The sequence below is a fragment of the Calidris pugnax genome, unplaced genomic scaffold, assembly GCF_001431845.1.
Source record: "Calidris pugnax isolate Ruff unplaced genomic scaffold, ASM143184v1 scaffold44, whole genome shotgun sequence".
Lineage (NCBI taxonomy): Eukaryota > Metazoa > Chordata > Aves > Charadriiformes > Scolopacidae > Calidris > Calidris pugnax.
Genome location: NW_015094506.1, coordinates 31,236,175 through 31,263,958, shown reverse-complemented (window position 1 = coordinate 31,263,958; position 27,784 = coordinate 31,236,175). Strand labels below are relative to the sequence as shown.

General features: G+C 36.0%; 1 protein-coding gene across 9 annotated transcripts in view; it reads right to left on the bottom strand.

The window, feature by feature from the left end:
* Positions 1-27,784, bottom strand: part of FOXP2 (forkhead box P2) — a 368,419-nt gene that overhangs the window by 103,162 nt on the left and 237,473 nt on the right. For 8 of the 9 annotated variants that reach the window (XM_014963970.1, XM_014963961.1, XM_014963967.1 and 5 more), the window contains one exon: positions 26,270-26,359. In XM_014963970.1, coding sequence (XP_014819456.1) covers positions 26,270-26,359 — 90 coding nt within the window. Of the gene's footprint in view, positions 1-26,269; positions 26,362-27,784 lie in introns of those variants that run through there. The other variant, XM_014963969.1, reaches the window with a different exon arrangement.

Sequence of the window (27,784 nt, the reverse complement as noted above, 5' to 3'; positions counted from 1 at the left end):
CCTTCTATGGCAGAATTCTCCTTTTAAATAAAATTAACACCACCAAAACTCTACTTAAGAAAGGATGTCTCCAAAACTCCTGATGAAGCTGCTTATAACATTAAATTAAAATATTTATGAGACAAACATCTCTAGGCAAACCTCTTACCAAATCATAAGAAAAAAAATTAAAATAAATGTCTTCCATATTTTAAATGCTATCTTTAACCTCAGAGACATTCCTCACATGAACATCCACATTTTCTATTAAATTGCTACTTTTAGACAGTACACTGTGTAGTATGATCCTCTTAATCCACAATTCAGGCCTGATAATCATTCTTTCCTTTGTACACTTCTAGGGATCTGCTGAAATGCTTGGCTGCCTAAACTACAGTAATTTCCTTTATGCAATTGTAAATTAAATTCTGTAGAAATGGAGAGTGATTTAAAAAAAATACAAAACATTTTTCCTTTTAAGAAACTTAATACAGCAAAGAAAATTCAAGAGGAAGAGTCATCTACAGCTTTGTAGGAACACTGGGAGGCAGAACAAAACACACAGAAGAAATGATAATTTAACAGTAACAACTTCGGGACCTCCTCAGTCAAGCATATAGTACAGTATATTTTATATAAACACAGAGCTTGTGTTATTTTAATCTTGTAATACTCCTTTCTCATCTCTTTAAGGCACCAATGAAAAATATTGACTGAATCATAAGCGTTTTCCCCCTGCTTACTGGTCATTTTCCCTGGAAAAGCAAAACCTGTTTACTTTATATTCTGTCAGTTCAAACTGTGCCAAAGTGACTGATCAATGCTTATAAATACTTAAAGGGTGGGTGTCAAGAGGACCAAGGCCGGTCTTCTTTCAGTGGTGCCCAGTGACAGGACAAGACGAAATGGGCACAAACTTGAATGTAAGAAGTTCCACCTAAATATGAGGAGGAACTTCTTCACTTTGAGGGTGGCAGAGCACTGGAACAGGCTGCCCAGGGAGGTGGTGGAGTCTCCTTCTCTGGAGACATTCAAAACCTGCCTGGACAAGTTTCTGTGCAACCTGCTTAGATGGATCTGCTTTGGTAGAGGAGTTAGACTAGATGATCTCCAGAGGTCCCTTCCAGCCCCAAGTGATTCTGTGATTCTGCGATTATGTGACTTGGTGCAGTAAAATAAATAATGCATTCCCTGGAATACTACATGACCAAAAAACAAATTGAATAACAGCAGTGATAGGAAATTAAAAAAAAAAAAAAAAAAAAAAAAGGATTAGTTACAACTATGAGACAAAGATGGTGGTGTACCGAAGAGGAGAACCTGGATTAGGAGAGACTGGCTTTCATCAATTATGCTGTGACGTATGTTTTTATACAAGTATCACAGTTGTAAACTCTGTTGCCACTAGTTATTATGTCCAGATTGCCAATGGGACCACACCTGGGAATTTGTCCTAAAAAAAAAAAAAAAAAAAAAAAAGGAAGAAAAAAAAGTGTGCCCCTACTATTGCGTTTATTAGGGACCACTGAAAAGCTAAAAAGGATTGCAAGGCTAGGCAATAACTTAAAGAATAAAGCAACTCATTTTAATTAATTGCAATATTAGACAATTAGATTTATATGAAATTGCATTAAATATAGAAAATTTGCTTAAAGAAGTATTGTTTTTTTTTACAGATGATTAACCCATAAAAGCCCTAAATCTACCAAAAAAGTGGTAGCAGTCCCTCAAAGACACTATAATAAATGATTTGGATTCCCTGAAAAGTTTTCCAGCTAAAAGTTCTGCTTAAGACTTTTTTTACACAGACCCAGGCTTTGGAAATGAGCATGCAAAATTGTTTCCTTATTAGTTTGATCTGTGCTTTACATATTTGCATGGGATAAGGAGACCCAGCCACTAGATTTGCTGAGACTCAGAAGCACTAAATCAAAACCAATGTAGACCTCGTCTTTATTACCCGGTTACTCTCGATAATGCTGGGTGAGATCTTTGAAACAGATGATGATGATACCACCAAGGGCTGTAATTTGTGCTGCAGTTTTTCTCCAGCACAAATGAAATGAGTTCCTATTTCACAACACTTTACACATAGAAAGAGGTTGAAGTCAGAACACAGACTTGCATAGATTGTATGTTTTCACATAGTTTCCTCAAACTCACATAGAAGACTGAAAACTCATTCTTCTTTTATTTCTACAAATTCTTTTCCTCTTTTGCAGTCTGAAATCTCCCTTACAGATCCTAATTTAGAAAACAAAGCTGCCTAATTTCTTTTCAAATGCATGTTTACAGTTAAACAGAGTATCATATTAAAAAACAAAAACAAAAACAAAAAAACAGTTATTTAAACAAGGAAAAAAATGATAAATGTACCTATTCTATAATTCTACATTTTTCTGGAAGCAATGTATAAACACAAGTACTAGTTAGGTAAGTGAATACTGAGGTCAGTTATTTTCACATGGAAATTTCATCTGACTCTCAAACTGACTGGCTTCAGAGTTCCACCCTGCATTCAACCCAGCAGATTCCTTTCAATGTACTAGAGATTCTGAAGGATCAGCAGTTTGGAAAGCCCATATGGGAAAGTCACAATGTTTGAAGCACCCCTTTTCTATTTCAATGTAAAATTAAGAAAAAGAAAAAAGTTAAAAGTTCAGCCATTATTTTCATCTGAACATGTCAAAGTCATTGTTTAGAACTAAGCTTGTAAAGTGACTGTTTAAAGCATCCATGTACCAATGTAAGCACCCCAGCAAAGTAATCTGAAAGAAAGACAAATACTTGATTTAGTGTGAAGATTTCTGTAGATAAATACATAAGTAAAAACCTTCAGGGATTCAATTATGATCCCACAGATCTAACCATATACTTCATGCAAAGTTTATTCAGTACCAATATACTCTTGTACAAAGCAGTATTGTATTCAAGTATTGTGTAAAAGGTAATTAATTTGCACTCAACTCACTTCCATGCATGAAGTGTTGGCATTTCCATTTTACAGATGGGAAAACGGAACTACAGAGATTATAGACGGCTTGCTCAAAATTATTTGTCATATTAGCAGCATTGGACAGCAAAATTCAGAAGATAAATCCACTTAGAGAATATCCAAATCTGTGAGTGCTGAGCCACTGAGCTCTAGACAAGCAAAACGAAAAATAAGATGTTCTTTATTTGACAAAACCTTCCAGGACATACTTAAGTCCCTTTTGCATCAATAATGGCAATATTCATACACTTAAAATTAAGTGTATTTCAAGAGGTTGTTATATCAATGCTATATAGATGCTGTTAAAGAATCGGATTCTGGGTATACATCACACCACGTTGCTCTTCCAATGCAAAATTGAAACACAAAACTCATATACAGAGATTTAAATAATATTATTACAGCCTGGAACCAGTAGGCTCAACCATCACTATTGCAGATTAATGACAAAAAATAGTTTACTTTTATTTTGGTTTTTGAATACATTATATGCTATATATTAAAAAAAAATACTGTCTGTGGATAAATAGACACAATTACAGTGCCTACATTGGAAAAAAATAAGCATCCTCAACTTCACTGGAATCTAAAGGAGCTGAAGGCACTTTTCTCCATATTAGATCATGCCCTCTAGAAGTATATGAAACAGCATGCTTTCTGCATGCACGGTGGAAAAGAAAATTCCAAAAGCAAAATGAGACATAAGAAATTCTCAGCACATTTACGAAGGGAAGGTATCTGTAATCTGGTCCTATTTGTGTATAATGCTTTCCATGATTGCAATATAACTGTATTGGTTTCTACAATACTGGTAGCCAAAATAAAATGGTTACATCCAGATTGGTACGATACACACAAGGTAAGGATGAGGATCACAGACTGCTTATCTGAGATTAAGTGCCTCATCGGTTCTTGTCTTTCCATAGGTTTGGGTGCGAACTTAAGAGAGAGGGTAGTAAGATGGGAAAAATATCTTCTAGCCCCAACATATTTGAATAAAAATAATCTGTTCTAACTGAAATGTCATCTTGGAAACCAGCAAACAGATTTCCATCTAAATTATTTTGTCAACAGCATGGTGGTATCCTTGCTAACCTTATTTGGCACCAGTGAATAATTAGATACACAGGGGTGTGACTCCAATTGAAGGTGTTGGCATTGTAGCACTCTGTGAAAATATTAACTATGAGGTTAACTCCAATTTTCTCTTCTTTAATTAAATGCACATGGTACTAATGAGGTAACCTACTGTTCCTTGATAGCACTAATTAGCTAAGAGGAGAGTACACTCTCACACTGCAATTTAAACCTAAAAATAAGGTTGAAATATGCTAATTGCAGGCAATTTAAAACAGTACAAGTTGTAGAACTAGTCATAATAAGGGAAACTGACTGCTTTACAGCTCTGCAGCTGTAACTTTGGTTAAAATCAAAACACGCCACACAATTTTAGAATGATTTGGCAAAGTATCCAGCAGCCTCTTCAAAAATTATTACTGAATTCACGGCATACAACAAAAAATGAAAAAAAAGAAGGAGAAAAATCTTGGTTGCTCATCTAGGAAGACATAAACAACCCCTCATAAATAAGAAAAAAATCTGATGTTTCTTTCTGCAAAGTCTGTGCAGAAAAATATCTTTTGTTTAGACTAGTTTGAAGCTCAGAATTTTCCTAAACACATAAGAGTCTCATTTGTGAAGGTGTTGAGCAGCTGCAGCTTACACTGATGTCAATGGAGTCCTGGGTGCTCAACTCAACTGAAAGTCCGTCCCTAAAATTAGACTTCTGAATGGATAAAAAAAGGAATAAAGAAACATGCTTTCTTTAGAGAAAGTACATTTTAAAGAACAAATCCGTGATTCTACGTACAACTTTGAAGTTCCCAAAATAGCAACATTTTGTACTGTAACATCAAGCATATTCTTTACAAGGTAACACAATAGATGGTTCAGCTTCGCCAGCGAATTGTAGGCAAAGTTGCAGAGCACATTGATTTGTAATAAGAATTCCAAATTTTTTGATTTAGAACTCTTCCTGTTCAGCAAAGAGAAGACGGACAACAAACAGCTTGCTGTACAAGCTATTTTGCTGACTAATGCCTGGGGTGACAGTGGCCTGAGACAGAGATTTGGAAAAGAGTGATTGCTTTTTTATTTTTTGTTTCTCCTTTCCTGAAAGAGAGCAGCCAGGCAAATACCTCTATCACAAGAAGATAAAAGGATTACAAGATCCCTTAATGAGTGATCCCTTAATAAGACACAAAGTGGAGAACTTGACTGAATGCAGACACATGAAAAACCTTGAACTGAATGAAAATGGCATCTCCCAAATAACCAAAATCATTAATTTTATTTTCTGAATTGCTAAAGAAAATAAACACTAAGGAAAGTGATAACACATACATTGTCATTCCAGAAAGAAATAAATTCTATTCATATGTATCTGTACATATGAATGCATGCTACACATCTTATAATCAGCAGACTTCCATATGGCATAATGAATGATAAATAAAAAGTATATAGTAAGTTGTCTGAATTTCCACTACATCTTTTGTTTTAGTTTTAATCAACTATATATACCTACAGTTCATTTTTCAGGCATTAAAAATTTAATTCCCCTTTAGGATAGTTAGATCAATGCTGTCATGGGGTCTAGTTCACTAATTCAAGGCAATAAGCCTGTTCTGCAGAAAGGTCCACAATATGTCCATTTCCCGCTTCCTAGGACACTATTACAACCGACTTTCATTTAAGGCCACAACTATGATACGCCACAGAGTGCATGAGTGCATGAGTAATCAGAAGAGTTACTATTGTCTCTTTTGCTACGTTATTCTCAGCAATATCAGAGAAAATGTTTAGTAGTAGTTATAACTTAAATAGAAACATAGAATCATATGGGGTTGGAAGGGACCTCTGGAGATCATCTAGTCCAACCACCCCGCCGGAGCGTGTCTACCTAGAGCACATTGCACAGGAACTTGTCCAGGTGGGTTTTGAATGTCTCCAGAGAAGGAGATTCCAGCATCTCTCTAGGCAGCCTGTTCCAGCGCTTTACCACTCTCACAGTAAAGAAGTTCCTCCTCATGTTTAGGTGGAACTTCTTATACTCAAGTTTGTCCATTTCCCCTTGTCCTGTCACTGGGCACCACTGAGAAAAGACCAGCCCCATCCTCCTGACGCCCTCCCTTTAAGTATTTGTATGCATTAATTTGATGTTCAGTTAGTCTTCTCTTCTCTAGACTAAAAAGACCCAAGTCCCTCAGCCTCTCCTCGTAGGAGAGGTGCTCCAGGCCCTTAATCATCTTTGTGGCCCTTTGCTGTACCCTCTCCAGCTGTTCCCTGTCCTTCTTGAACTGGGGAGCCCAGAACTCGACACAGTACTCCAGATGGGGCCTCACCAGGGCAAAATAGAGGGGCAGGATGGCCTCCCTCGACCTGCTGGCCATGGTCTTCTTGATGCACCCCAGGATGCCATTTGCCTCCTTGGCCACAAGGGCACATTGCTGGCTTATGGTCATCCTGTTGTCCACAAGAACTCCCAGGTCTTTTTCCTCAGAGCTGCTCTCCAGCAGATCAGCCCCCAACCTGCACTGGTGCAGGGGGTTAATTCTCCCCAGGTGCAGCATCCTACACTTGTCCTTGTTAAATTTCATTAGGTTTGTCTCGGCCCAACTCTCCAGCCTGTCCGGGCCTTGCTGGATGGCAGCACAACCTTCTTGGGTGTCAGCCGCCCCTCCTAGTTTTCTGTCATCAGCAAACTTGCTGCAGGTACATTCTATCTCTTCGTCCAGGTCATTGATGAATATATTGAAGAGGACTGGACCCAGTACTGATCCCTGGGGAACACCACTTGTTACAGACTTCCAGCTGGATTCTGTGCCCCTAATCACAACCCTCTGGGTTCTGTCTTTTAGCCAGTTTTCAATTCACTTAACTGTCCATTCATCTAACCCACAATTCCTAAGCTTAGCTATGAGGATGCTGTGGGAGACGGTGTCAAGGCAGACAACATCCACCGCCCTCTTCTCATCTATCCAACCAGTCATGACATCATAGAAAGCTATCAGGTTAGTCTGACATGACTTCCCCTTGGTAAATCCACGTTGACTACTTCTGATAGCTTTCTTTTCCTCCATATGCTCTGAGATGACACCCAGGATGAGGTGTTCCATCACCTTTCCAGGGATGGAGGTGAGGTTGACCGGTCTGTAATTTCCCAGGTTCTCCTTCTTGCCCTTTTTGAAGACTGGGATGACATTGGCCTTTCTCCAGTCCTTGGGCATCTTATCTGTTCTCCAGGACCTCTCAAAGATGATGGAGAGTGGCCCTGCAATGACTTCTGCCAGCTCCCTCAGCACTCTCTCTGGACCCATGGACTTGTGGATGTCCAGCCTTCTTAACTGATCTCTAACTTGGTCCTCCTCCACCAAGAGAAGATCTTCCTTAGTCCAGACTTTCTCTGATTCATCCAAAATCCATGCCCCCCCTCCCCCGGGGTTGGCCCGAACAGTAAAGACTGAGGCAAACAAGGCATTCAGCAACTCAGCCTTCCCTGCATCCTCTGTTACCATGGCACCCGACTCATTCAACAGCAGGCCCATATTTTCTTTAGTTTTCTTTTTGCCTCCAATATAATTGAAGAACCCCTTCTTCTTGTCATCTCTTGCCAATTTTAATTCCAAGGAGGCCTTGGCTTTCCTTGTTTCTTCCCTACATAATCTAACAGTATCTCTGTAGTCCTCCCAAGTGGTCAGTCCCTTCTTCCACTTGGTATAAACCTCCTTCTTCCACTTTAGTTTTTTCAGAAGGTCCCTGCTCAACCACCCAGGTCTCCTGCTTCCCTTGCTCGATTTCTTGCTCTTGGGAGTGCACTGGTCCTGAGCTTGGAGAAGGCAATGTTTGAATATTGCCCAGCTCTCTTGAGCCCCCTTGCCTTCCAGGGCCCTAGCCTATGGGATTAATCAGTAGATGGACTATTTTCTACTGCAGAGGAGAACACAAGATCCCAAAACACCCTTGCCAGTCAAACCAGGGCATCAGATTCTTCCTGACTCCAACTCAGTGACTGATTTAATTCTACATGTGTGAGCAAGACTAATTAAATGTTAATAGAGACATTGATGCAACTACCAGTATCTGTGCACCTCAGCTTATGCCTTGTCTTTAGCTAATGCCAATCTCAAAAAGCAAAACCTCCTTCACTCCTCAAACCAGAATTTCTGTCCAAGAGAAAATGCATACCATGGTCTGTGCATGTAAATAGCAGCTGTCCTGACTTTGGGACTGCTGTGGTATAAATGAGATGCAAGCATGTTCAGATCCAGTCCTATTTACTTACACGACTTTCTGCGTGTCCCAGGGAAGCGCTGACACTCCACATACAAATGCTGCCTTAAATGGGTATATAGTGAAGACAATCAGCATTGCTGAAGTAGTTGGGTTTGGGTTTTTTAAAAATATTTAAAATTTTAAAAATCCTAATATTTGGAATCAATATACTTAACATCGTGTTTGCATCCGGCTTATAGAGAGGAACAGGGACAGAAATGTGCTAGAATTCAGCTGGCCCTACTTCAATGACTAAATGAGCCCCTCTTATAATAACAGAAGTGAGGTTGGTTATTCAGGATTACTCCCAGAAGGTCAGGTAACAAACTTAGAGCACAAAGACATGTGTATGGCTGTAATCCATCCACCACTGGAACATCGTGTGGAAGAAGATCAAGGCATTGGAGCAGAAACATTCTCTTATTCCATGAATTACTCAGAAAGGATTATTAAAAAATCATCTGTTCAAATTCCTTAATTATTTTCCAAAGCTTGTGGTCAGAGGAGCCATGTATTTAACAAAATAATGTAAAAGTAATTACTAGTCCCAAATAATAAAAAAAAAAATTAAGCAATAACTGCAAGTAAATGTCAATTACACAGTACAAAAAGTGTTAAAAAGGGATCAGTGGTAAGTGTGACTGGAAGACATTTTTTTGTCTTTTTATTTGCTCTTATTTGCTATTTTTCAGGCATTTTTTTTCTAACCTCAAAAGACTTCCCATAAAAGTCTGTGAGAAATATAATAGAGCCAAAATGGCTTGGGCCAGATTCCTAGCTGTTTAAAAGTGGTGTTGGTAAAAGTGATGGAACCATACAGTTCTCCAATACATGTACCTTCTTTGTGCAACAATGTCCATGTTGCATGTAATTTATTTCTAAATAGACCATGGTGCATTCTAAATGACACCAGAGGTACCTTTGTTGTATAGCTTTGATTGACATTTTTGCATGCAAACTTCTCCAGTGACAACTAGTCAAGTGGAAGTAAAGATTTTTCTAAACGCAAAGATAATTAACCCCACAATAACATCCTACTGAAATGATGCATATAATTCAGATTGATTAGAAAAAGAGATTGCCGTGTTATCCAGTTGATGGTTGTACTGTAAACCCTACAGAAAAGCTTGACCATCTTTAGCTTACATCATGAAGTTCCTGCCAGCCTTTCCTTTCGTAAATAGAGTTTTTATTCCATTAAGAGTGTGCTAATAAGTGAATGAAAGATTGTATAGGTAGCTAATAGGCTGTAAAGCAAACACTTACCAGTAAAGATAAGCACCATGGCAATCAATACAATCTTAAATAATTTGCTAAAGGATGAAGCTACATCTTAAAAATATAGTTTTTCCCTTTCTGTTCCTTCTTCAAGGGTGATTTAGAGAATAACAACTCTAATGAATTAATAGCTGTCTTTACACCTCTTGCTCACACCTTTTAGGTTGTTCTCATGGAGTTACCAGTTGAGTTTTGAAGATAAAGAAGAGGAAGAAATTTGATGTTGTTCGATGCTGAACCCAATAACTATAGTTTTTACTTTTTTCCTGGAACATATCCAAAAAGCAAACCAGGATTTTCTTTTTGTTCTTGAAAATAAATAGTACAGCCCAACTGTGCCATGGCTATAGGAAGCAGAGAAGCAGAAAGACCTTGTTCTAATCTTGTTTGCCCTGTAGCCAGCTCTTGGCAGCCAGTGCCCTCAGCTTCTGCTTCCTGAGGAGCAGGGATTTTCTCAGCTGTTTGGCCCCGATTCCCAGCACCAAGCATCCCACACAGTGCATAAAGATCAATTTCAAATATTCAACCTACCTCATCGACAGCATATATACAATTGGCCTGTATATGCATACATACGTATCTATGTATAAAAAACCTAGTACCTAGTATTTTCTTTTTAAAAATTATTTTAAATTATCAAGGTCATGTGCAAAAGATACAAGAAAAGACATTAAAACATAGAATCACAGTGCTCTGTGACTTTTTATACTGTGCAACTTTGGATAACTAGGTCCATATTAATAAATAACTCTTAGAATAGAGGAAAATAAAAAGTTCCCATTATTTTTTAATTTTTGACATCCTTTGATACCAAATCTCTCTGATCTAAAAATATCAAAAACCTCAGCCAATCATTAATAAATCTATGCATACCAGCAACATGAGGTAAACAATTTTAAAAATATATATTTAACTCAGATACCCAGTTTATGATTGTTTAAATAGAATACATCTTAGAAAGTAAAAAATCAATTTTAAACAAATACATTTTCCCTCCAATGTGTACTTCTTCAAGATTTATAGCAAACGAGGCATAAAGCCTATGAAAGTTTGAAAATATACAGTAAATGGTTGAAGGAGATCAAAAGTTGTCCTACTAATAGGTTACATGAGCTCAAAAAGAAAAATGAAAGAATTTTGAGTTCATTAGTCCAATGAACTCGATTTTAAAGCTGCATCATAGCTATATTTTTCTAGAAAAGACAAAACAGATTATAATATGTTTATACAATATATATAAAATAAATTGGTGCACAGGAAAATGTCAGATTTTAGAAATGTTTCACCATATGCTAGAAATTTCTCATTTATAAGCTCATTATCCAATAGTAGCTCTCAAGAATAAAGCTAATTTACATGTAAAATAAGAGTATGGTCTACTCTTTAAAGGCACAATGATAAACACACCAATTTGACAATTACATTAATATGAGTATTTGCATAATCTGCCTTCTACACCTGTTCTTAATTTGAAGCAGCTGCAGAACAAATCACACCACATAATCTGAATATGCCACCGAGTCATGTAAACACACTAACCCTTCTCATCAAGTTTTTGTTTCACTCTGTTTGCATGTTTGTTTTGAATTTACATGAACCCATATAAATAAGCTTGTGGTTTGGACAATTTCTATGCATCAGAGACAACATATAAAGGCTAAAAATGCCCCTTAGCTTTTCTTTTGGCCGGGGAGGGGAGGGTACTTTTTACTCTGCTTCCTGTAACAATGAGCATTTCATTTTCACAACTAGGTAAACAGTGCATAGAAACTCTGCATTTTACAGCTTATTGCACTACATACACCTTCTAGGAAGTATGTTAAAAACATGTGCGGTCAACACACAGTACAATAAAAGTCTACCAGTGAAATTTTTATGCTCTTAGCAAAATAAGACTGAATGGTCACCACTTCATTTTTTGTCATTTTCAGTGCTTTCCACTTTTTAGAAAACGCCATGCTTTGTACCAGCAGCATAAAAGGAACAAAACAACAGTTGACTGTGTAAACCAAAATAACAGTTCACACTAATGAAACATCCTTCTTGCATGTCTACTGCTCTGTTTTTGATGAACAAACAAGAGTAATTTAGTATCGTGACTCTCTCCCTATGCAATCTGACTGTCATTACACCCTGTTCTGTAATATTAACCTCATTCAAACCAAAAGATGATGGGCATGTGGGAAATAACTGACTACATCACACATGCCTGATACAGTGGTGATCGTGAAGGGCAATGCCAAATGCAAAATGCTCACACTAAATTCATATTCAGTGAATAATCAGAAGCACAAACATAGAACCCAAGGTTTTTCCTTCCATAACCCCCCAAGAAAAATACCTGCCCCTTGCAGAGCCTGTGTGCTATCTAGGGTGCTGTCTACAACCTCTGAATTGATGGTTTGCATGAAAGTAGAGGGGGTTCTTCTGTGCTCCAGAGCAAAGATTTAGGACTGCATATCCTTTTGACCTGGGACCATGATCAGGTACTGTGTTACACCTAAAATACTTATCACTGAAATAAAGTTAAGTCCAGTTATAAATTGGAGGGCCAGTTTTGAACAATTCCAAAGCCATTCAGACATCAAGTCGTTTCCCAGCCACAGCAGCTTTGTAATATGGAATACCAGCCCCTCTGGGGCTACCACAAAGTGTATAGAAGTTTTTATTATATAAAAATAAGAGAAAATAGAGATAATATTGTACTTTCTGATGATTCTTTCAGTGTAGCAAAGAGGATGGTATCAGCCTGAAGCTCTCACATCATCCAAAGTTGATACTGCTTTTCCAGTTCTTGCCTAACAGCACAAACAATGGGGATCTTAACTGTCAGCAAAATTGGGAACTGCAGCAGAAAAAATGACACCCAGCCTGGACAGGGTGTTGGACCAGTGTAAGCTGTCATCAGAAATGAAAATGGGCAATGATTTGGAGAATTTTCTGTATTAAAAATGTGTAATTTATCATTTTCCTCTACTGAAAAAAAAAAAAAAAAAGATTTTGTAAAATAGAGACATTCTGCAAAGTGAAGCACAGGGTCTTACCACATAAGTCCTGGGAACCATTTCTTTTGATAGAGATGTCTGGTGCTTCCTAGTAGGTGACTTAGTAAGATTCTGGACTGGGAAATTTCTTCCTATTCCTTTCTTCCACCAAATATGCAGCCTCTCCAGGCTAAAAATAAATGCAACTAATTCCATATTCTAACATTATTTTGTAGGCTGATTGGATGAGATACTGCCTCTGCTGAGCATGGTATAAAGCACACTAAGAAACATCCCCAAAGTAGAGTCAAATGATGCATAAACTCGCTGTATTGATGTAGCAGAAGAAAGCACAAGCATCCACTGTTTGCTGTAGCCCTGTCCAACCAGATAGGCATTTCAACTAATTTTATAACTCTAGATAACACTTAACACAATTAAGCATAAACTTAAAGAAAAAAAGTAAGAAAGAACTAAGTTAAACAGCTCATGAACATTAAACCAATGTTTCCACATCCATAATACCTGGTTTTGGAACAAAAACACTTCCTGATGTTAAACATTACTAGAAACCAAGAGTCTGCTAAAGAACAGATAAAAAATAAGAGGCAAAGATCTCATCAAATATATTTAAAAATAATTCTAGCAATATAATAACATGCAGAAGCTGCACAACATGCCCAACCTACTGAGAATCTTTTAATGTTAGATTAAAAAACATGATATATATACCAAATGTCACAAATGATACATACATCAATTTGTTCACACATCCTCATTCCAAATGCAAAGTTATAATGTCATTTTAAAACTCAGAAAATTCTTGAAGGTAATTTCTGTGGAGTTTGTATACATTCATTTTTGCATTGGAGTTATTAAAGCAACCATTATTCCTGATGAACTCTTCAATTTCCTTCATATTTATTACAATGACAAACACTCTTATTGAAGGAAGAGGGGGACAGGTGACTATACGTGGGAGATTTGATCACTGGAAAAATTATCACGATCTTTTATCCAAAATTATCCTCAATGCAAGAGATGTCAGTGTTATTCCAGGGCATGAGGGAAGACCCAGGAAACTACAGATGTAAATCATAAATTGCCCCCAAAGAGTAAGATCATACCCTAACCTTTCCCATCTGTTCCATGCTTAAAGGTGAGCTAATTAATCACAGCTTTACCAAGTAGCTTTTCTTCTCTTGGATCTCTCAGAGAGTACAAACACAGATAGTGGCTAGGTAGCTTGGAACTGCTTGAGGACCCAACTATTTTGCTTGAGCTTACAGATTAATTTAATCTTTCCATCACAATGCAGAGTAATTGTGCCTGGGAAAATGCGTATTATGTCATCCTGATGTTAGCGTTGTGTCACAAAGAGAAGTCTTCCTTAAGAGGTTGGGCTGGGAAAAGTTAGATATTTTTAGAGGATTTCTTCTTCAAAGCATGACTGAAAACACCTGTGAGAAGTCCAAGGAGTATGGTTTGTAAACTTTGAAGTTTGTTAGTGAACCAGACTTTTCTTGGAGGAAAGTCAAGTCCACGTGGACAGCCAAAGCGAGTCTTCAGTAGTAAAATATGTTGGTTTCTAGATGTTGCTTGAAAGGACAGAAGAATGGCACAATGAATGAGAGCAAATGAGCATTTTGCCTAAAGGGCTGATTCTAACAGCGGTCAATATTCAGTGCCCAGAGAAGAGTAAATGAGCACAGTGGTGTATGGACATAGTGATGCTTTTCCAGGCCACTCTTCACATCCCAGCATTTTGGGCATTGGAAACTATGAAAACCAGGATTTGCATTTTGTATGGATGGATTTTTTTTCCATTAATTTGTTCACTTGGTTTTTAAGCCAATTTAAATGTTTATCATCAATAAGATGTTGCAGCACAGAACTGTTCCAGAGCTTGGCTATATATTGCTTGAAGACATACATCATCCTTTTAGCTTAATTTATGTCTTTTACCCCTTGAACTGCAAGGGAACAATCAGAACCTGTGAACCCTCAGCACTTGTAGCTAAAAGGCAGCTCTGCAGCTGTAAAACACGAAAGATGGACCCGAAGAGCTGGAGGGATGATAAAAGAGCAGAGATATCTTGGGATCTGTACGGATCATATCTCCGTCTCCTTTACACAATATTATTCAAAACTTGAGCCAATGGATTTTGGTATTCCCTGAAAAGTGTAAATAATGTATAACCTATACCTTGTGCTCACACAGTTGGGCGTGAAATACACTCAAAGATGTATGAGTATAAACTTGCTGCCTGCTGTTCAGTCCCACTTCAATGGGCATGTCAATGATGCATGTCTCTGTACGTCTCTGCAGTTCTTTTTCCTTTCTTGCACTCTGTTAGTATTGCCAGAATGCACCGTATGTTCTCTGGAAATCTGATTCGTATTAAAATTTTGTACAGCTATTAATATAAGAAGACCCAAATCTCTAACACAAAGCTTTCATAACTACAACAACTACAAATAAGAATAATAAAATATTTAAAGTATGAAAAAGAAAAGTTTCATCCTAACAATGAGATCAATACTGAGGATGTAATCTAATGCATTTTAAGTTGAAAAATAATGGGGTTTTGATCGTGGACTGCTAATCAAGCCAAGTGTCTAGACCAGTATTTGTCAAAACCAACAGCTCCTCATTGTTTTTTTCTCTAAGAGAGAAAGCACAATAATTATGATTCTGTAAAGGATACCCTTCTTATGTAAATCACATTTTAAATTAATAATTAATAATAACTAACAAAGTTGATAAGTAATGAAATGAAAAGCACAACACTAAATCTGCCAGAACTAAAATAGGAAGAACAACTTCTTGTACCATTTTTGTAGCAACATTCTAAAGGCTCTATGCTAATTATACTTACTATCCAAGGAAAAAACAAGGAAAATATAAAACAATCTGCCAGGTAAAACAAGCATTTTCGAAAACTTTTTAGAATTCCTATTGACAGTTTCACAGGGGAAAAAAGGGAATTAAGTAACAAGGATTCTTCCCTGAAACAGGATTCTGTTTGATTTCCTTCTAAACTTCAATGTCTCTGATACACTAGATCACACCTTAACTACAAGAAGGGGTCCAATTCTGCTATCACTAAAATTATTTAGTGTTTTCACTTAAAAAATCAAAGTGATTCCACACATAATAAAAGCATTATCTAATCTTTTTTGTGGGTTTTCGTTACACTAGAATTTATTTTAAAGATGATGCCATAGTCAAGCCTTTCCAAAAGTACTTCTAATAACTTCTCTCTTGCTATACTTATAGTCAAAAAAATCACAAGCATCGGATAAGGTAAACAAAATCGGATGCATATTTTATATTGACAGTCCAGGAAATATTCTAAAGAATCACACACAACACTACAATTATTTGTTTCTAGAGGTATGGCTGGAGTATTTCAATACAAACTGTACCACCCCAGTCAAATTATGTTGGTTAATACTCGAAGAACTCTATACAGGTATTCCCCACCCAAAACAAACATTTTCCTAGACTAAACTATTATGCAAGATGCTAAATTAGTACGACTTTTCTCAATGTGGAAAAGTGTCCACTCTCTTAATCTTGGCTCTGAGACTGAGAGCCAGGCAACCTAAAATGGTTGCAATAATAATGATCTTATAAGTGGGCTGTCAGATTAATTCACTTTTTTTTTAAGGTACCATGAGACAATTGCCTCAACACTATAAATACTCTAAAATGTTATGGAAGTGGGTATTTTTGGAAGGAAAAATAATTTTTTGAAAAATAAATTCTGCCTCTTGTTTCAGTATATCTATTGCAGGGAAAACGTCCATGTTTATTAATTCAGTGATATTTCTTCTATGTCTTATAGATAATGATGAAGTCAACACGTTTTTGCATCCAATAGCTTGAAAAAATCTAGCATATATCAAATTATGTGAAAGCTACAGCTACTTAGACTATGGTCATAGAAATTACTATTTTTTGTTGTAATCTAACAAGTGAGAATTAAAGTATCCAAAATGGTAATAGTGAATTTAAAGAGATGAAATATTGTGAATTTTGGATGTCATCTGTATGTTATTAAATGGCAGTTATTATCTAGTCTTCAGAATTTTCTGTTCATGAAACAGGCCATAAATACAAAGAAAATCAAGTTGACTTTTGAAAAAACAATCAACTGTCATGTCCTTTAAGGCTTTTCATGTACATGCCATAATTTTAAAGAGTCATTAAAATCCTTGTAAAATGAATCCGTTGATATGGTATAATGTGCTTAGTGAAAAATCAGCACACTATTCTGTTCTGTAGAATTTTGCTATTGGCTTCAATGACTCTCTATCTTCTAAAAAAACCCCCAAAATCACCAATCAAAAAACCCATACCACCACAGGACTAGAAGAGACTTTATGAGTCTTCAATGTTTTTGTTGTTGTAATTCATGATGTGAAAGTCCCTTTCTAAGATGGTCAAGCTTTATCTTTAAAGTAAGTAGTGTGAGTGGGAGGTGGCTCTTGCTTCCACTACTTCTACTGGCACAGCCTAACAGAAACTCTTTTCTCAGCATAGTGAAAAGCTTTCTTTTCCACAGTTCATTAGCTGTAATTGTTCATTAGCTTAGCTAATTGTTCCCATGTTTAAAACTGTACTTAAAAAGTATAAAAGGTTCCTCTTCCTTCCCAAAGTTTGTTTCTTGACCCAAACTGCATAGAGCAATCACAACCTTTCAGCCTATGCATCTTGTCTAAACAAAACCTTCCTGGACTTGTATAGCATAACCATTCTAAATATTCTATGACATATTCTATACCATAGAATTTACACAACCTCACTGTAGGTATGTAGCAAATGTGCTAAGCTTTCAGCCGTAGTGAAAATGGTGAGATACTGTTACTTCATGGAAATTCAGGGCATCAGTAGTAGAACCCTGAATCTTTCAACAGAGCCTATATGGAGCACATTTCTAATACATTAGTAAGGCACAAGAAATTAGGTTGATTGCATATCTCTCACTATTTCAGATGGGATTTCAAAGCTACCTTTAAGAATGGCATTAATATTTTCCTATTTTTGTTGGAAATACCTTTTTAAATTCATTTAGGATTGCATGTTCATTTTTCTCACCTACTTTGTATCACTGGTCATTCACAGCAACCAATACACTGAGTTTCTCTCTTTCTTTTTCATTATAAGTGATGGACATAAGCTTAAGGAAGAAATTTTTCTAAGTTCTTAAACACATGACCTTGTACTTTGCTGCACTTTCTAAAACTTATTAGAATTTACTTTCTAAACTACATTATTGAAAGATATCCATCTTGTACAACAGCCCATCCCCTCCTATTTTTTTTCCCATGGGTGAAACACGTGCCTCCTATTGCTACAGTAGGTTTGGAGTTAGGCATTTTTTTTTCCTCACCCAGGGTATGGGTTCAACCCTTCCTAATCAAGAGATTTTTTTTTGTATATGCAAACATCAATCACCGTTTGCCTCTGAATTTGCATTATTATTTTCACTTCAGAGACTATGTCCTCACACTGAGGTTTTCCATGGTACCCTAAACTGTTCTGGAAACAGAGAAAAACACTATTTTATGTATGAGTTCACACAACACCATATCTGATATTGGGAATTATTTCTCTTTAATTTGGTAATTTGATTATTCTTAAGCATCAAGACCATACCTACCTGTGCACTAAATTACCGTTTGCATTAATTTGGAAATTACTTCTTCTATGAGTACAGAATTGATTTGGATATTTTTTTCTGATATGTTGAGTTACTGTATTGGTTTCCTCAATACTGCCTTTTCTATCTGACTGAAAGCATATTTCTTGAATAAATGAATTTACTGTGAACACTTAAGGGAGAATCTCATTCTTCATTTATACTTCAGGTTCTTAGTAAGATCCTTGAAGCATATTGATGTTGATGGCACACCATACAGTTCCCTTTGTACATATTATTATTGTACAATTGCTTTTCAAAGGTTCACATAATCAAGTAGTAAAGCATTGAAGTAGTGTTTAGTAAATTTTTCACCATTAATTCTATTTCATAACACACTCATCTGTCTGTCTCAAGAAAATTATATTGGAAGCATAAGAAGACATAAATAGACGTAGAACATCAAAGTGGCGTTTGTTGGACAACCCCCTTCCCCAACAGGATGGGCTGATGTGCTTTTCCACTCTGCTGTGTGATTGCTTTTTCAGCAGCACGCACACTCACGTGCTCTTTTTCTGTAGCATTATAATATAATATTTATGCATGTTCAGTTTTTAATTCAACTTTACCTGCATACAGCCCAAGTGAAGGTAAACTAAAATTAAGACCTATGTTGATCTTGGAATACACTCAGATTCCTGATTAGTCAGCTCTCCACGTTCCCAGTAAAGTCCCCCTGCTTGGTAAACCAATTGGACAACTAACACACAAACTACAAAATATTGTGTAGTGATTTGTAAATCTCAAGACAAGTATTCAATTCACAAAATAAAATTAATCTGGAAAAAAAAAAAAGTAAAGGAAGTAATTTGTACAAGGAATGCCTTGAACAGCTATGGGGGGAGACTGGGTTTTCACATGGAATGGTGAATTTCTACTATTGACAGAAGATTCTTCATGATTTAGTCACAGAACTTTGGTTTGGTAGAAGATTTCTTTGACACTTATAATTGCCTGATGAAATGAAAAACCTTCTGGAAAAAAGAGACTGCCCTTAATAGTAATTTAAATAGAAACAATTTTAAAAATCCACACCCATCTAGAGCATTCACAGAATATTTTGTTCAGTTGCTTTTTCTGCTTTGGTAATTTCTAAATCAATGTACACTAATGTGTTTTTCAAACTCAAGAGTATCAGGAGAGCCTTGCTTGAGTGGTGTGATCCTAAACTGGCATAATTAGGGCCCTGCCTGGGAGCAGACCCTTTAATAGAGCCGCACACTGAGTGGGGAACCATTCACACATTCCCTCTCAGCTCTTCACAAGCTTTTCTGGGCAATAAGCCAGCTGGGAAGAGAATCAGGCTGATCCAACCTGCTGCAAGAGCCAGGAGAAGTGGCTCCAGGAAACCTACACCTCCCAGCACTGTGGAGGAACTACTAAAGCAGCCCGAAGAGGAGCAATCAGGAACGTGCACGCTGGTGGCACCAGGAGGGCTTGCAGGTGGACAGAGCTTTCCAGCTGCTCAAGCAAGGCATGTAGGGCTTGAAGACTCCTAAAGTTCAGAATATAAACCCCAGTCCATCCATCCCATACCAGTATTTCCTGGTGTGAGACTATCATGAGGAAAAGATGGGTCTGCTGGTCTGCTATGTAGAAGCTGCTGTGAAAAGACCTAGGCACTCTCTCTGAGGGTTTGCCTTTCTGAATCTGAGTGAAGAACTGAAGCGTGCATGTTCTTCTCTCTCCTCCCAGTCCTCTAGAAGTAACAGAATCAAAGGGGGAAAGGAAAGATGTGATACTGATGTAGGTGACAGATGATTCCCCGACAGTCACAGCAATGAAGTGACACATCATATTGCTGCACAGACATATGTTTAACATTAAAATGCTTCCTGAAATCCCTGATCACATAGTAATCCTAATTAGTATTCTGCATATTCAATATCTGTAAACAGAACTTGCATAATACTTCTTTCCTCTGCCTCCAAAATACTTTTTAATATTGCAACAATTTTTTTCAGGATAAATATGTGATCTCTGCACCAGTTTGTTTTTTTTCCTCCCAGTTAGATACAGATGAAGCCATTATCTGGTAACATCCATTAGAAGGCTGCTAGTAACAATTTTTCTACATGTTACAAAGATCATACACATAAGGTTAGCTGTAAAATGCTATGTACCTGAAAATGACAACTATCTGCTTTATCAATAAGAGATCAAGGTGAGGGATATTTACTTAAAAAGGAAACCATATTAGCTAGTGCCATTTTCTTTACAGATGCATCTTTTAATACCAGAAGTTTTCAAGAGCAAAAAGTGACTTAAAGTAAATCTATTCTTGAAAGATTTTAAAGCAAAGTGGCACATGATGCAAGACATGGGTTTTCATGACTAAAAAAGGTTGTCAAAGGCAGGACATAAGCCTTTGGAGCAGACTTGTATCTATATAGATACGGACTTCCCAGCAAGTTTGTTACACAGACACTTCCACTGTAAATCAATGAAATATGTCCAGCTTTTTTTCTTTATTCCTGTATTTATCCTTCTACTTTAAATGGAACTCCTGTTTTCTGCACCATGAAAGCTTAAACGTGTCTGTTTCTTCTTCCCCCCCCCACCTTACCTAAAAATAACTCCTTGCCTTCTCTCCATCTCTTGGGGTTATCCTTCCCTTTAGAGTGGGTATCACTGATGCAAATTTCTGCACCTTAGAGGATAACTGCATATTCCTCCTAACAGACTTCCAAGGGAAAATGGGACTAGCGATTTTCCAGCAGCTATCTTCCAAATTTAATTTACCCCAAGCCTCAATGTTTGCTTATATGTAGGCCACACATTTCCTCCAGAATTATACTCAAGAGGGAAAAAGACTGTTTATCACTACTATTAGGCATTTGCATCTTCTAAATCAATGCTTTCTAGCATGTGCAAAATCCTCCTACTTCCTATGCTTAGCAGCACGCATTAGATAAATAGAAATATGTAACAGGCATTTTTGGGTAACACTTCTAGATGAGTTAGATTTGTTTCAATTTTTTTTTTTTAATGTAATACAAAGAAAACTCTATCTAAGTTACACCCATAACATTTTTTTTTGCTGTTTTTAAACTGGGATTTTTTTTACTGTCATTATGCATTCACAGTTGCAGTCAATGTGCATTAAGTCAGAGGATATAATTTAAAAGTAGCAGGTTTTGCTTCCTTTTCCCCACATTCCCAATTTCTTGTCTCTCAACAGCTCCTTATGTATGTTTAAAAAAGTAACTAAAAGTTACAATATTAATGATATGTTTCCTTATTTATTATGTGCATTTAATTTTAAATTCAGAGCCATGTGAAGACTCAAAAGATGACCAAACTAGGAGACAGTAAAGCAAGGAGAGTAGGTTAAAAGAGACTATGAGTATCTTTTCATGCTAATTTTTTGCATTTTGCATATCTTTAAAAAAAGTGATTCTTCTATGCACTAATGCAATTGAACATTAAGTAATTAAACTTAAATGTATACTTACTTTTCCCAAATTTTATCAAATGATTACACTTCAGTGAAGTCCTCATGCTAAATAAACAAAGCTTACCTTAACAACTCAACACTCCATACAGCATGATATTTATACAACAGGCTTGGTACACACTGAGCTTAACCCTTTGATTCCAGGAGTCATGATTTCCTGACATGCCATCGTCATAGAGAATACATTAGTGCTGAAAAAACAAATCTCCCACCATGAAGTAAAAAATAACTAAGCAATGTATTGTATATATATTAACTTCTGGGATTGATGATAATTATTTCTGTATTCTAATACAGTTCAAAGTCCAACATTATAAAAATAAACTACTTCTTTAGAGACATCACAGGGAATACAAATAACTAGACTACATTTACAAGTAGCCGTCCAAATCACTATGCTCTGCAGCCAACAATAGCATGTGTATCGTGGACAGAGTAGCCTAAGCACCGAGATTTGCCTACCTGGAAGGGAAATAACTGCAAGGCTGTACAGAAACCCCCAACAATGGTAGCAAATTAACAGCATTTACCTTTGGGTTATGCTTGTGCTTTGCACAGGTGTTGAAGAACCCCAAGTCTCGCTTGTGACTATAAGTGTAACAAGAACAATAAAGCTGCTAATTTTAAAACTCAGGCTAGATGACACCAAGTTCTTTGGTGGCCATAAGGGCCTTTCTGCCATAGGAGAATGGTCTACAGATTCTAAGAGCCAAAGCGACCTTTTTACCTGTTATGCCTGCTATGGATAGTTGGTGACAGGGAGTGAAATCCATGAAAGCAATCACTTCGTTGAACCACGGTTTACCACAATCCCAGCTTCTCCAGAAGAGAAAAATATTCTGAGAAGAAAACCAGTACTACAGAAAACTTAACCTTACTACTGCAATATGTTTTCCAGGATGTACAGCAAAGAAGTAAATGCTATTATCTCATCATATGCACCTTAATATTATCCTCAACTCTCATCACAAACCCTCCTTAGCTATTCTGCAATATGTCATTAATCAATGTATGTACTGATTGGATCCATTCAATTGGTGCATCAATGTAATGAATGGCATATATAAACATGTTTCAAATACATTTATTCGGATATCTATACATGAAAGTAAAATCACTACTACAATCGGTACTCAAGCTTGTCAGATAGGATGCTTTTCTCCTTCTGTTTTGCATAAGACATGCTAATGGTTATGCCATCTGCAGTCTGAAACCCAGAAAAATGTAAATCAGAAAGTAATAGTAGATCATGAAAAGCATCTATCTAAAACTGTAATTTTTGCAAGTATTGTTAAATCACAATCTAAATATAAACCTCTTCTCCCTGAAAATAGGGGTTAACTACTAGATACCGGTAACTTTTGCATGAAAAACTAAAACAAAAACATCTGCCACCACGACATTCGTCTTTTACAATAGATCACTTAGCTAGCGGTAAATTTAAAAAGGATTTTCATGAGAAGGATACAAAAGACACTCAAATTCTTCTAGGAAAAGCCCCACAGTTCTCTAAACCCATTCCCTCTGTAAAGCACAGTAGAACTTGATGACTTACCCAACACCCTGTTTTTGCAAAGTTGAGGACAGAAATTTGAAGGTTTCTTCAATAAGCTTTCAACTTGCTGATTAGCTAGTAGGTGCTGTAAGTCACTAAAATACTTGACGCATTATGGAATAACAGAGAGAACATATATAAAACCAGCATATGCTACTATCCCCCAAATATCCATCAAATACAAAAAGACGGCCACTAAAATTAATACCATTTTTTTTCCCTCTTTGGCATGTGGAACAATAGAATAGTTTACATCAAAATATGGAACGTGAGAGATGCAATGGCAAGGCTTACTTAACACCCACATTTGCCTGCAGATGTATGAGCTACTTTTATAAATTTTATTAGGTTTTTACTAGATTTATACATCAGTTCTAACATATGTCCCGTTGCCAGATCAGTAAAATTGCTCTGAAATTAGAGGAAATTAGAACTACACTAATATTAAAGTATTTGAAAATACTGGGAGAAGTCTGTTTCCTTAAGCACAAACACAAACACAAGTATTTTTGTCTTATAAACCTCAAATTGCTTATACACATTTATCAATTCCTACTGCTAGATGATTTTGGCTAAAGTTACCATTAAATTTGGAATAATAAGATAATAATATTGTACCATTTTATGACCCATATTACAGGATTTGGTGAAACAGGCATCACAATGCTCAAAATGTGAATTTCCACTACATTATGAACAATGAACAGCTCTGTATTAACAGTAAAAGACAGAAATAGAAAAGCTCCAAGGACTCACTTTTAAAACCTTTATGCATCCTTCTCACAAAAGAAGAAAATTAAAATGGAGTTTGTGCTCATACCTGAATTTACATGGTATTTGATACAAAAACCAAAGTCTGGGAGCAAATACCTTTTTTTTTCTCAGTTAAAAATGAATAAAATGAAGTGTCCACGGCTTAGAAGAGGCACTGTGCACATACTGATCATGGAAGGAAAAGTTGAAAACATGAGCAATAATCTTGGCTTTAGGGAGCATGTAACAATTCTGAAAAGAAAAGTATTTGCTTCATTTTCTTCTTCCTGCCTCGCAAGTGTGACTCATGAGGCACTGACCCTTCTTGGCAAACACGTAATACAGGACGTCTCTACAATCCACCATCCCATGGCATTTGAAAGGCATCAGGCCAAGGTTAATGCTTTGGGAGTAGGAAAGCACAAGACTCCCTCTCCTCACCTCATCATCCTCTGGGTTATATGTATGACTGCCTGTCTCCATATGTGATTTTCTCTCCTTTCATCTATGCCTACCACAAACACAGCACCCCTGCATCTCTTCAGCCATGAAAAAAAGGTTTACCAAAGGGTGGAGAATGTGAACAGAGAAGTCACTAGCTCCTGAACTGCTCTAGTTTACAAGTTGGAGGATTAAAGTAAGCTAACTTCACTGGGAAACACATACTGGAAAACTATCACTGTTTTTGCTTGTTTCATACACTTCCCTTAGCATCTGGACCTTGTATACTCCTAGTACAGCCCATGTTATGTTATATTTCAGACTGCGGAGCTGGCAGAATAAACTACTTTTCACAGTATTCATTAAATCAGTCATGTCCATGATTCAGTCCTTCAAGATCACCAATTCCACTTCTAAAAGCTAAAAAACTAAGTAGTTCATAAGCTGCTGCCTTTACGACTACTCTTCTTGTTTGCCTTCAGCCTAGAAGATATTTAATACAAAGCAAAGTCAAGGGCAAAGAGTGGAAAGTTGAGATGGTCCCAGGACTCCTATGCCTCTGGACTGGACTACATCTAGAACATGGCAGGATACCAATTTGACATGTTTTTTTTTTTCCATTTTCTTTAGTCATTTCCCTAAGTTCTTGTTTCGTTCTGAGCAAATAAACATAACTTTAAAAGTATATTTGAAGAGAGCTGATGTGGAATGTGGAACTGTTTGCTATGTCCAACATTGCTCCACGAAGTTTCAGAAAGAAAAGAAGAAAATGTGAATTACATACAAAAATTGCACAAGTGATTAAATTTCACAACACTTCACTGGTGGAGAAAAAGATAAATTCTGGTGCCTGGGGTCCTCCATTATGCATGACAAAAACTAAAAATGAGATAAAAACATCCTATTTCATCAGGAAACAGGAAGTCCCAAGAGGCTAAAGCTCACCCAAAAAATAGATGTGAGGAAAAGAATGGTAGGAGTTACACTTTTTTATTTCCTGAACAAAATAAAATCATTGCTTATGCACATCTTTTGTTTGCAACAGACATAATTCAGCAGTCAAACACCCATATTTGGTCTGTATACAATAAGAGAATCAGTCTTGTCAGCAGAACGCAATTTCAGATGGAACTCAGAATTAGCAATAAATGAACTAAAACCTCAAAAAAAGAAGATAATTTTTGCAAGAATAAAATGCTATATATAGTTTAACCAACAGAGCATTTAAAATAATTATTCAATAACAGAACTCCTATTCACCCAAATCCAACCTGAAGCCCAACAGCATCCCAGTGTTAAACTCAATGACATGTTTTTCTGAAATGGCAGAAGCAGCTCTTTCATAATTTCATGCAGTTGTGTTGGTAGTTTCTGAACACTTCTCTGTTTGCCTTTTAGACCTAGTACCCAGGAGTTATTGAACTAATTTTTTTTTCAGGATACTGTTTTACTCTTAGTCATAACACAGCCATTTTGACAATTTAACCCATGTATGTATACAAATCAAATACCAATTCTGCAACATGTCTGTAAAGAATGAATGTATACAATATCTACTGAACTCAGAATTAGTCTTAGACCTATTAAGCATCTATAGCCACAAAAGGCTTTTGTCACTTACAGTGAATGAGAAGTCACCAGCGTGCAAGCCCGTACCCTCTTGTATGTGAATATGCGCATAGAGAAGGTTAGAGCACAGGCATCCACACACCCCCCTCGCGTGTGAGCAAGCCCAGCACGCGTCCCTGAGAGCAAGGCCCCAAAAAGCAAGGATACTTTACTAACCTGCAGTGGTCTCTGTTTATCACTGCCCTTAGGAGATTTCAGTCCACTTGTCTGTTGCTGTAAAAGCAGCTGCCTTGCTGCCTGAAGTGCCTAAAAGTAAAGTAAAAAAAAAAAAAGAAAAAAAAAAAAAAAGAAAAAAAAAAAAAAAGAAAAAAAAAAAAAAAGAAAAAAAAAAAAAAAGAAAAAAAAAAAAAAAGAAAAAAAAAAAAAAAGAAAAAAAAAAAAAAAGAAAAAAAAAAAAAAAGAAAAAAAAAAAAAAAGAAAAAAAAAAAAAAAGAAAAAAAAAAAAAAAGAAAAAAAAAAAAAAAGAAAAAAAAAAAAAAAGAAAAAAAAAAAAAAAGAAAAAAAAAAAAAAAGAAAAAAAAAAAAAAAGAAAAAAAAAAAAAAAGAAAAAAAAAAAAAAAGAAAAAAAAAAAAAAAGAAAAAAAAAAAAAAAGAAAAAAAAAAAAAAAGAAAAAAAAAAAAAAAGAAAAAAAAAAAAAAAGAAAAAAAAAAAAAAAGAAAAAAAAAAAAAAAGAAAAAAAAAAAAAAAGAAAAAAAAAAAAAAAGAAAAAAAAAAAAAAAGAAAAAAAAAAAAAAAGAAAAAAAAAAAAAAAGAAAAAAAAAAAAAAAGAAAAAAAAAAAAAAAGAAAAAAAAAAAAAAAGAAAAAAAAAAAAAAAGAAAAAAAAAAAAAAAGAAAAAAAAAAAAAAAGAAAAAAAAAAAAAAAGAAAAAAAAAAAAAAAGAAAAAAAAAAGAGTAAATAATTTCTACCAGTTCCTAGAAAGAGATTAGTTACTCATTGCTAATATTACGTAAAAGTCCAATCGAACAAATGCAATCTCCTCCTATTTGATTTGTATTTGCTAGATTTCAGACTTCAGTTTGTTTTTTACTTAAAGCATAAAGAAAATCTTCTGAAAGTACATATATAGGACTTCACAAGAATTTATGGATGTACATGAAATCCTGCAGGAAATAAAGTTAATTTGTTTAAAGTGCTTGAAGAGGAAAAATCATAAACTGCATCAATAGCCTCATTTCCACAAGGAACTTGTCTTTGAGTGTTCAACTAAAATGCCCACTCCCTTGCAAATTATCATTCAATTTGCATTTTCATATTAGAATTTTGAAGCAAAAGCAAGTAGACTTCAAGTGTTACCGGAAGCTGTAATTAAATTTGACAAATCAACATCAGATTATCTTGAAAGTGAATTAATAAGGATATTCATTGAAGATTAAAAACACTTTTTGTACTTACAATTCAAGGAGAAACCTCTCCTTTGACAAAATAAAGTGCAGTTTTAATGCCAAATAAAAATGAGTGGTTTTCATTTGCATTCTTCGGAAAATCAGAGAACAAAGAAATTACTACTCAACCAACCAGATCAGGCTCTGGGATGACAGTATCCCAATCAAAATAGAAAATGTTTTCATTTATTTTATGTTTTCATTCCAACTCAGCAAAATACAGTTAAACATATGAAATGTAAACAAACAATTCACTTACCCAAAGAAGGCTAATCTAAATTATTTA